At 41.1% G+C, this 11684-nt stretch overlaps 1 protein-coding gene across 2 annotated transcripts in view; it reads right to left on the bottom strand.

Moving 5' to 3' along the window:
- Positions 1–11684, bottom strand: part of tmem108 (transmembrane protein 108) — a 58666-nt gene that overhangs the window by 2828 nt on the left and 44154 nt on the right. For both annotated transcript variants that reach the window (XM_005449009.4, XM_025910194.1), the window contains exons 3-4: positions 3714–4931; positions 2486–2637 (exon numbers count right to left, since the gene is read on the bottom strand). In XM_005449009.4, coding sequence (XP_005449066.1) covers positions 2486–2637; positions 3714–4931 — 1370 coding nt within the window. The remainder of the gene's footprint in view (positions 1–2485; positions 2638–3713; positions 4932–11684) is intronic.

Genomic DNA, 11684 nt, shown 5'->3' with positions numbered 1-11684 from the left:
GGTGTTAATCTAAGTGTGCTGGGTGATGGTGAGTCAGCAGTAATGAGGTGGTGCAGGAGGTCGTTGTGAAAAAGTCTTAAAGGGCTTTTTCATCCAATCACATCGAACTACAGGAACACCATCATCATCACCATCACCATCTTCAGGTTTACAATCATTTCTGTCATTTTCCTACAGCACCAGGGAGGCTACAGTACGAGGCTTCTGCTCTACGGACACGTGTAAACAACACCTGAGTGTCACCAAGGGCATCCTACACACGATCCAACCTCAGCTTCCCTCTCCTGACACCTCCGACAGGCAGCAAAGGAATGCAAATTGAGGAGGAAGAGGAATAAAATAAAGGAAACACACAGAGAAGATAATAAACATGCAAAGAGAGCAAGCAATGGTGCATAAAAATATACGGTTAAAAAGAATAGAGGGGGGAATTTGCACAGTATAATATGCCGCTGTTATATCCCATCTTTTCCAACAGATGGCGCTGTCATGCACCTAAAAACAAGATATTGCACTTTCTGCTTTGAGCTGGACTAGCCTACAAAGCCTTATGGATTGTTTTCCTCAGTTTTGCATACATATGAATGGGTTAGTAAAAAATAAAATAAAATTGCATGCTGCCTTAAAGTTTTCAAACCCACTTTAAAAAACACACTGATTAGGGGAATATGTGTAAAATTATCATCATTAAGTGCAAAATATTTCTAATTAGTGGGAGACAGTAGCTAGAAAATGACCTGGTTTGCAGATTTTACAGTGTAAAAGCCTTATATCACTTTATTAAAAACCTGGGAGCTTCTGGCGTGGAGCGTGATATCAGATATAATGATTTGCAGAAGCAAAGAGGATACACAGGATTCAAGGAGTTTAAACTGTCAGATAAAAATCTTAGGTCAAATATGTTGGACATCTTATTATATTTATAGGCAATGTCTGACGAATTATAGGACAGCGAGTTCACGGAAACTTCATGTAGCTTACGGAGGACACCGTGAGGTCAATACTGAAGAAACCAGATTGTTTTTATCTTGTTTTTGTGATATATGATTTGTTTTGTTTCTATGGACTATAAGTCTGGAATGAATAAAGACTGAATTCATGCCAACGCACTATTTTAAACAAACTAATAATATAATACAGATGGGAACAAGATGATTTTACCAATCCCAAAGCTACTTACAGCAAAAAATAAGTGGGAGTACATGTGCTGAAGGATTAAGCTGTGAATTTAGTGAATCAATGGAAACGCTGCCAATTAGTAGAATTTCTTGGTTCAGAAGATTTCTACCAGAGCTCAAAGCGACATGAGAATTAAAGAGACCAAAGTTTAGCTTGGATTATCCATTTGTTCACAGCAAAACATAAAATACGTAACATGATGGAGAAGGAAAGATATGGAAGACATGTTATTTACCACAAGACCATGATACAGAACCTTTAAAATGAAAAAGCAGACCTCATCAGCTGCTGGTTTATTGATCTATGAAGCCTAAATGTGTTTTTCTGTTCTCTAAAGCAATTTTTTAAAATAATATAAACGCATCATTGCTTCAAAAATTCTTTATGTAGTCAAAAATCCTCAACCAGACCAAAAACATTATAAAAAAAAACAGCTCAGTGTCATTTTATTAAATACACATATGTGAAAAACCCGATCATTAAATTTCATCATTAAATTATTATCCGTCTTTCTGATAACTTGAGAATGACTGAAGATCTTTGATCTTTCTTAAGGTTTATTTATTGATTATGTTTGACAGATTTTTGTCTTTTATTCACATTTTTTTGTCTGCAGTAATCTGAAGCACCTGCAGTGGGTCGCACCACTCATGTTTATGAAACACTGATCTTGGCTTATTAATGCTTTTCTTTTAAACAGATTTAAATATAATGAATGCTTGTTGGATGCCTCAAAAATATCAGAAAATTAACTTTAATTTTTAAATCTTTGGATTTTTATATACTGGTTTCTATCTTTTGAGCATGCACAGACCGATATTATTGATAAATATAACTAAAATGATGCATCACTAAAAGTTTGCGGTCTTGTATGTAATTAAACCCACTCAGCTGAGGTTTATTAATTACTAATACCAAGTTACTAATAATGTATCAGTAAAGACTACTCAGTATACCGACACTGAAGCCAGTCTTTGAGATTCAGTTGCTGCTGTAAATTTAAGTGAATACTTGATGTGAAGAACTGTCTAAGAATCAGATGCCCTGAGGGGAAATTTGTCTTTTGCTTGTTCCAAATAGCATCCTCGTTAATCGCAGCGGCACAGCGTCATGCTCAAGTGGCTTCAGAAGGCCTCGGGGCTTGCTGACAGGGGAGATTGGACATGGATCCTCTTGTTGTTTCCATACTCATTAAACGCATTCTGCTGACCGATAGCGAAACATCAAGTAAATGTGCAGCCGCTTTAAGTGTGTGCGGTGCAGAGCAGTAACAGAAATGCAGCCTAACAGTGTCAGTAGTTTGTACCTCACTCTCCAGAGTGTGTATCTCTCTGGGCAGCTCCACGGCGTGCCTGCTGAAGTAGTCCATGGTGATGGCGTTGTTCCAGTAACTGAGGTTGTTCTCCTGACTTGACGACTTCTTCTTCCTCCTCATGCAGCACACAGTCAACAGCACAGCTACAGCAGGCAGAGGAAAAAAACAGGCTTAGCACAGAAACGGGAATAGCTGCTGCTTCAAAAAGCCTCTGAAATCACCCACACCTGCTGCTCGGCAAGAGGCTGTCATGTTTCAGGACAACGTGCTGCAGTTGGAAATCAATACTGCAAATTCTGAGCTGCCAGTCGTTCGGTGAAAATATACGAGAAGGCTTTCAGGAATCACAAAGTAAAAGTACTTCATTTTCAACGGACTGGAGTGCACAAAATTATATTTTGCCTTGGGTGGAATGGCTTTTCACCGGTGAAAACTTTTTAAACCAAATTAATTTCATAAGGAACGGCCCTGAAGTGTAACTGGAGGCTGTCAAAAGGGATTCTGGGAAATCTAGGAGCTGACTGAGACAAATGAAGACAAGAAAAGTCAAAACTTAAGAATGAATTAAACTCACTTCAGAAATGTAATAAGATTACTAATAACGGTTAAAATATGCACGTGTTATAACAATGTGATTTACTTGCTACAATATAAAATACTGTGACCTGGTGCGGTGTCATTTAAGGAATTTTTTTCCCAATAGTGAGATGGGAGGATTAACACATAGGCTGCTGCTGAACCATTTAGGGTTAAGCACATTAAAAAAAACAAAAAGTAGAAGATGTCACCTTTTAAATGATTTTCATGCAGTTTTTCTTAAATGTTTTAACTATGGCATGCGTAAGCTTAAATTGGATGAAAGAAGGTGGAAGCTAAATCGATAAAAAACCCTGCCCTAACAGGGAACAGGTCACTGCAAGCAGGTGAATGTAAAGAGGTTAAATATGAATCTCAAGCCACAACCAAACAAGGGAAACCCGCTAACTCAGACATGCCTATCTAACTAAGGGCGTTTCCCTTTTTCTTCCAACTCTTTATGTGAAACTACACTGTGGCTTCTGTGGCTTCTTATTTAATATACAAGTGTGAAGGTGGTATAAATCTTGTCCTCTAACTCTCTGCAGTAAAGCAGACGAGTCAGATTCTTCAAATACCAAACCATTTCTTTCAGACAGAATGTGACTCTCTTTATTTTCCAAGCTGCTCTGGTTTTACTTACAACACGAGGACACGAGCACACTGATGGCCAGCACGATCCACACAATGGCCATCCTGCTAAAGCAGATGTCCTTTTGGGATGACGTGGAGTCGATAGCAGTGCCTGGGATGTGGCCAGGTGTCGGGATGGTGATTGGCAACTGTGTGATCTGGAAGTTCCCGCTGGTTGTGGAAGTGGGCTCTGAGCTGTTTGCCTGCTGTTCCATCTTGACTGATGTGCTCTTGGAGAAATGCTCCCCATATGCAGTTGCAGTTGCATTCCCTAACAGGTCAGTGCTGTTACCTTGAACAGAACCTTGAGACTGACTTTCCACAGTGGTGATGTCGTTCGCTGCAGTGCGAGTGGCTGGCGTGAGTGTTAAATTCTGTGTTGTGACGCCCGTCTCGGTGGACAGGGTGCTGGACGCAGTGAAAGTTTGATTCTGTGGTGGGCTCTTGACAGTGACAACCAACTGAGCAGTGGGGGGCTCGTCCACTCCATGCACCTCGCGAAGGGTGATGGCGTGGTGCGGGGATCCTACAGCATGCTTCCTGAGTTTCAGGCCTCGTGCAGCATCAGCATCGACTGAGAGTGAAGAGGGGGGCTGCAGGCGTGGATCATACCACTGCCCGAGTTCCTCTACACTCAGCTTCTGAGGCCCTGTGTGGTTTGCATCGAGTGCATCCCCTTTGTCTGCTCCAGAGAGGGACGCAGGTGCCAGGGGGCTCGGGGCCCCTATAGCAGCAGATTCCACATCTATATTTGGCATCTCTGCATTAGGAAATTTAGGACTGCTGCTGCTGCTGGCCTGGTTAGTGCTGACTGTAACTGGGTTATGGGCCCTGACCAATTTGCGCATGAGACTTCTGTTTACAACATCAGAGCTGGGCTCTTTGGGGTGATTCACATGACTGCCAGTGCTCACAGTGTTTGGGGTGACTCTGTCATAACTGGGAGGATCCTCACGAGCTAAGTTGGAAGTTTGGGCAAGCCGATGCAAGTGTAAAGGGGGAAGAGCAGCCGTAGGAAGGAGGGCATTTGTGGGTTGCATGCCTTTGGGTGACCATTCCCCGCTACTCGACCCGTCCTGATGCCAGTCTAGGGGTGGAGGTTTGGGTGAGGTCAGGGGGCTGCTGTGTGTGACTGCCATGTACACAGAGTCCTGGGGCGTATGGCTGAGGTACAGCTCCTGTGCTGATGACACCAGTCCTGCTGGCAGTGCTAGGAATGCTAGAACACCTGCAGAAGCAAACAGAATAACACAGAAATCCTTTTTAGTCTCACGAACTCTTGATTGTTTCCTGTAAAGTTGATTTTTTAAAACTCTTTTCTCCCGTGCATTTTGTTTAGCAAACCTAGATGAAGCTGCAGCCCTGCGGCTATAACTGACTGCTCGGCGAGACGTGTGGCATTGTCTTGCATTCATTATGCTCCTTAGCCTTTAATCTACTGAAGCATTGCGTGTGTCAGTCACCTAGTTTAACTAGATTGCTTTATTAACTGCATTATTCACTAGAACAGCGCTACTGCGTGTATCTGTGCATAGATAAGGTGGCAGCTGGGACGGAGAGGATGCTCCTCTCTTTGGATGCGCAGTTCTCTTGTAATAAAACAGCAAGATACAGCTGCAAATAATATTCTTAGCAATCCAGTTTCTATAAATTTTCTTGTTTAAAGCAAGACATCAGGAAAAAAACAGGTTTTCTCATGTGTAAGTCATTAATTTGTCCTTTCAGATGACATTTAGAGTTTATTTTTTCACACATTTACCATTGGACAGACACACAAAATACCCGAGTAACCAGTAAAGTACCATATCTATTAGTTAGTTCATTAGTTAAAACTTGGATCCATAATTTGTTTTTTTATGGAGGGGTTTGCTTGTTCATGTATTAGTCAGAGCCAGATTTATAGCACATTTTATTCCTAAATACATGGACATATATATTGCTCTATGAAGTGTTAAAAAGAGATATTAAAAAATCCCCTCTGTATAAACCTTTGAGTTTAAAATGTCAACAAGCTGAAACTAGAATTTTTAACCTTACTTTAACCAAAGTTTATGCGAAATTATTCACTCTGGTACATTTAAATATATAAGGTCTCATTTGCATATTTAGACATGACGTTTAAAAAAATAGAAAAACAGTAATAGAAAAAGATGATTTTATCATAAAGGAAAAATGCTTACTCCGTTCACCTCTTACAGCGTCCTTTGTCATCATAAAATCGAGTCAACAGTCAGATGGTGAAATGTGTCTTGTTAATAGACATAATGACTTCTAATGATTTTCCTACAATTAATACAGTAGATTGATTTATGACAGTCTCAGTGTCAGTATTGCCTACTTAAAATGCTAAAGCCATCTCTAACAGCCTGACAGATTTGCTTTCTCAAGCTCAATCCCGTAAGGAGGCTGCGTAGTGACAAGACATTAGCAGGTGCCAGTGGGGAATAGTATTATCTAGACAGCTAGAAAGTCATAGAGGGAGGAATGTGAAAGGGCTTATTAATTTCCACATTAACTCTCTCCTCTCCACCCCTTATTTATACTTAATCACAACTAATCCGACACATTAGCAGAGTTCCCACTGTGCAGAGTCTATACATTCAGACAATAGACTATGCAACAATAAATATCATCTAAATTCTTCTCTGGTATACAGTCATAGCACAAAGAAAGCACAACACCTTCTTCAATTTGAAGGTTTTACATATCAAGACATAATAAAAAACATCTTGTCCTTAGCTGGTTTTAAAATTAGGTAAATACAACCTCAGATAAATTACAAAACAAGGTTTAGGTTTGCAAAGTTGCATCTGAACAAACTACAAGACTTCTGGAACAAAGCCCTTTGGATGGATGAGACCAATGTGGAGACGGCTGGCCAGCACCACATTAGCCAAAAACCAAACACAGCTTATCGGTACAAACACCTCATACCGACTGTCAAGCACGGTGGTGGAGGGGTAATGATTTGGGCTTGTTTTGCAGCCAAGGGACCTGGGTGCCTTGCAGTCATTGAGTTGAAGTCCTCCATATAGTTAAGTAAGTAAGTAAGTAAGGAAAAAATTATTTATAATTTTTCAAGACAAGAATCACAAAATGTTTCACAAAAAAAAAAAAAAAAAAAAAATTCCAGGGCATTTAAAACAAAACAGACAAAAAGTAAACCAAATGCAATTCACAGATCCACAGAGTCAACAGATCTCAGACGTTCCAGGGAGTTTTTGCTTAGACTTATAAACAATGAATTACAGTATGCTCGGCCCAATGCACAATGCACAGCAGCAAATCTGCAGAAAGGATGAAAAAGAAAAGAATCGAAGTGCCGTAATGGCCAGTCAAAGTCCAGACCTCTACCTGACTGGAATGCTGGGAACTTTAGAGACAGTAGAAAGTACATAAACAAATGCCTCCAACTTACTGAAGCTATGGTGTACAGGAGAGCGGGCCAAAATTCCTCTACTACTATGTGAGAGACTGATAAAGTAATACAAAAAAGAATTACTTTAAATTACTCCTGCTAAAGGTGCCTCTACAAACTACCGAATCATAAGTTGTGTTTAGTTTTTGACACACTGCTTCTCCAGTTTGTCTTCGTTATTGTTAAATGAATATGACACGGTGTGATATGTCATCCGTGGTTGATCATCTGAGGTTTATTTACCTTATTTTAAAATCTGTTAAGGACTAGATTGACTATATCTTGATCATTAGGAATGAAACAGGATGATTTCTTTTTAAAAAGACTGCGGGTTAGTGTGTTTTAGTCACAGTTACTGAAATAGGGAAGCGATTAAGTTAGTCTGACACCAACTACTGGCTTATTGCTTCAAGGTTAAGACCAGCATTACTTAACATTTATCTTAATGACAACAAATGCCACAAACAGGCCATTAAGCAGTGTGAGATCACTTTTCAACTTCTCAGGCCTGTCTGTGGCACTTGGGTCAAATGTCATTCAGTCCTTCTGATGTCCAGAGTAGGAATGTCGAAAAATTCCCTAAAACCTAGACCCGGGGCTTAGAGTACGCTTGGGGAGTGTGATTGTGTGTACAGCGTCTCTTTATGTCCGTCTCCACGTTGGGTGAGTGTTGAGTAATTGTATATGAGAGCATGAGGGTGGGAATAGATGTTTGTATCTGTGTGTGCCTGTTTGTCTGTGTCTTTATGTCAGGTTGGGTATCAGACGCCACCTCTCTGGGGACATCTCAGGCCCTCCAAGGTTTGGAGGCCCATCTCCCCCCACCACTTCCCCTGCCGGTGGCAGACGCCCTCAGACATCGGTGCGTTGGTGGTTCTTTGTGTCCGGGGGTGGGCGCCCAGGTACCCACCGGCTCACTCCTTGGCGGCTGCTTATCGGGGCCTGGAGCCTGGGGCTCGCTCGGGCCACTTCGGGGATGGGGTGCCCTCGGCCTCTCAGCCCGGGGCTCGGTCACTCAGGCACAGCTGGCTGCCGGCGGAGCTCACGGGCACGTCACTGCAACCCCCCCGGCTTCTGCTCCGCGGCTGCTGAGTGACCCCTCATCTGGGACTCTCCTCAGCTCTTTCTGGGATAGTGACGCGGCTGCCCCTCTGTTGGTCTTCCTTGGTCTCTTGTGTTCTGGGGGCCTCTGGATGTCTGGAGTTTTGATCTCCTCCATACCTGCTTCATGCCCTGGAGGACGGGGCAGTGGCCCCCCACACCCTCTAGCAGATCATTACATGAAGGAACCTTTTAAAAACAAGCGCGTTCATGCTCACAGGTGCACACACGGGTGATCACACACACAAACTACACCCTTTTTGGCTCCTACCTCAAAGCACACTGTGCGCTGTCGATCCTACGTGCTGCACAATAATGTTTAATATTTAGTATTTACTGTCATATTCCCATATATCATTGTGATGTTGTTTATTACTCTCGTTTTCTTCTGCTTGCTTTCTTTTTTTCTTTCTCAACAGGTGATCCAGGTGATCGATATATGTATTTTTTGTCTGCTTATTCTGTTGGTTTTTGGTTTTTGCCCTTCTCCCCCGTCCCTCTTCTCAGCTGTTTTTCTTTCCCTCTTTCTTTCTCCCCTTTCTTTCCACCAGTCAAGTCTGTCCCGTATTCAGCAAGTCAAAATAAAATAAACAATAAAAGGTGAATCAAATGGACCATTACGGCAAGGCTGGGATGGTCCATTTGGTAAAGTAAATCCGTTGGGCATCTTTCTTCGCCTTTAGACAATAATTCTGATGGCAAAAGAACCAAACGGGACAGGTTTAATAAAAAGAGAAAAAAAAAAAAAAAAGAAAAATTCCCTAAAACCACTAAATACTAAAGAAATAGTGTATTCAGTGGAGGCCATATATTTATTTGCTGCTGATAAACTGGGGTTTTATGTTGTTTTGTTTTTTGTCATTAATAAGAAAGCATGTCAGTTTGTTTTAGAGGCTCATTTGAATGTTTTTACCAGTTTATGTACAAAAATCGAGTGCTGTGACCCACTCGAATGAGCTCTATCAGGCTTTAGTGGGATCAGATTTGACTGATTACACTAACGTGCAATCATTAAAAATCTTTTATGAAAAGCTGGCTTAAAGATTAGATGGAAAAAAGGAAAATACAATATATTTATTTTGTTGAAATCTTATTCAAGTCTATTATAACCTTACTAATATGCAACGGTCTTGCTGATGACAAATGAAAACCTCAACAAATACAAATGGACAGGGAAAGAACAGCATGTGTACACAGGCAGAGCTGTAGACCCTCAAGCAAGTAAATTTGAGGTTAATTCATTTTAAAAAAAATACCTCAAAACACAGTCATGAGGTACTAATATGACTGAGAGGTTATGGCCATCGTTAAGGAGCAATGGAAAAAGACAGAAACAGAAATCTGGATAGAACGTACAACAAAGAACTGCAGTAAAAGATCGAAAACACAATATTAGTAGTATAATTTATTCACCACAGGAATATTTTTTCCATTTTCTTCCACGAGGAGTTTAAAATACACTCGGGCAGAACCCCAAAGCACTGACTATTTAAACTCAGACTCTGAATCATTAATCATATTCCTCCATACTCAATCACACAGACTTGCAGGAGAGAGGGTCCAGGCACTGCCTTCCATTAACCAGGTCTGTCACGTCTCTAATCCACAGAGCCCGCTCCAGACCAATGTCTGGGGAGACAACACGCGGGGCCATTGTTGATTTATGGATGCTGTTTTTTTCTCAAATTATCTTTTAAGCAGGAGGATAAAACGCAGCCTGTCAACTGTAAGGTGTTTAGTCTTTTACTGATGCTGGGTAATGTGAATCGTGTGCATATTAGGACAAAAATCAACCTCCGAAACGAAGCCGAATGACTGAATCGGGACTGAATAGGGAGGAATTAAATAGCGACTCCTTGGATAGGAAGGTGTAAGATGTCTCCGTGCAAACTGAAACCACGTAGATGCAAGAAGGCTTTAAATAAGGAGATAAAAGAGGTAACAGAGGCCGATTAAGAGAGAGGATGTTTATCATGATGGGGTCTGGCTTGAGTCATACCTTCAATCAGTACACAAGCCTGGTTGTCACAACCTGGCAACCTGACACTCTGCTGCTGAATAAAACATAGCGTCCTTTTACAAAGTTATGTCAGAAATGAACAAACTAAATGCACTGGCACAGATTCTCCCGGCTAGTTCAGGTGATCAGAAACCCTGCATAAAACATGGGCTTCTCTGATCTGTAACCAACATGGAGATTAATATTCATTTAGGACTTTGCAGTTTAGTCGAATTATATTTTATTAAACATCACATCTAAAATGTGAAAGGGCAAAAACTGATTTTTTTTTAAGTTAGCATGCACTGATGTCTGACTGCCCAAATATTAATTAGTGCAGGACACAAAATGAGGTCAACGTCAACCTTTAGATTCTGTTTTAGAGGCGTGGAGATTTATGATTTATTAGCTTTTCTGAGTGACGCTCTTTCTGACGTAACCCTGACATTTACTTTCATAATTACTGGGGACCAGTATGCTTTTACACTGGCGGACGCTCATATTAAACGTGGCTAAAGGTTCAAATATTAAGGTCAGTGTAAGCAGACCTGCTGTAAACACTCTACACTTGGCTCTGTATGACGTCAAAGAGAGGATTCCCTTAATGTCGTCATGTCAGGTGCACAGCTCTGTCCTCCAGTGAGATGCAAAGAAAGTTGTCTTAAATAGATCAGGTGGCCAAAGAAGGCAGTAGACATGCTCCTTCCTTCCAATTCTGTGATGTTGTGAGATGAAAGAAAAAAACATTACAGGACTCCTTCAAGGCTCTCTAACTGAAATTAGTTTTGTGGCAAGGTGCTTCAGTGGCTAGCACTACTGCCTCACAACAAGAATGTTCCTGATTTGAGTCTGTGGCCTTCCTGTGTGGTTTGCATGTCCTCCCTCTGCCTCCATAGGTTTCCTCCAACAGTCCAGAGAAAATTAGGTTAACTGGTGATCCTAATTTAGCCATCGATGGGCAGAATCAGAGCTCTGGATGGTGCAGAGAAATGATACGTGCCGGAGAGTTTCTCACCGAACCAGAAGAAATATAACTCAATAAAAATAAATAGATTTATTTGGGGTGACTGCATGAAGAGTCACTGCTGCTGAGTTTCTTTGAAATACATTTTTTGAACACCACAAGGCAACTTCAATTTAGTGGCATTATATTTAAAAGAAGACAGGCATCTCCACAACAGTTATCTCCAGATACCCACAAATATCAAAACTGGACAGCTAGCAACAAAACAATTCAAATAGTGCCAGAGGCCAGAGGAAAACAGATATTTGATTTTGTGAGGAGCAGTCCCCTTAAACTTGATAAATAACCCTGTGTGCACAAGGTAAAAACAGTTATGAGACCCCCATGGCAGATAACTTATGCAATAACTTACGCTATATTGTGGCTGAAGCTTTGCCTGTGCATAATTAATACATTATTATGAATGAGGTAGTGGTTTATTATATTGTAATACTAAGAA

This window comes from Oreochromis niloticus, linkage group LG9, assembly GCF_001858045.2.
Source record: "Oreochromis niloticus isolate F11D_XX linkage group LG9, O_niloticus_UMD_NMBU, whole genome shotgun sequence".
NCBI classification, from domain to species: Eukaryota; Metazoa; Chordata; class Actinopteri; order Cichliformes; family Cichlidae; genus Oreochromis; species Oreochromis niloticus.
This window is presented reverse-complemented; position numbering and strand designations above follow the sequence as displayed.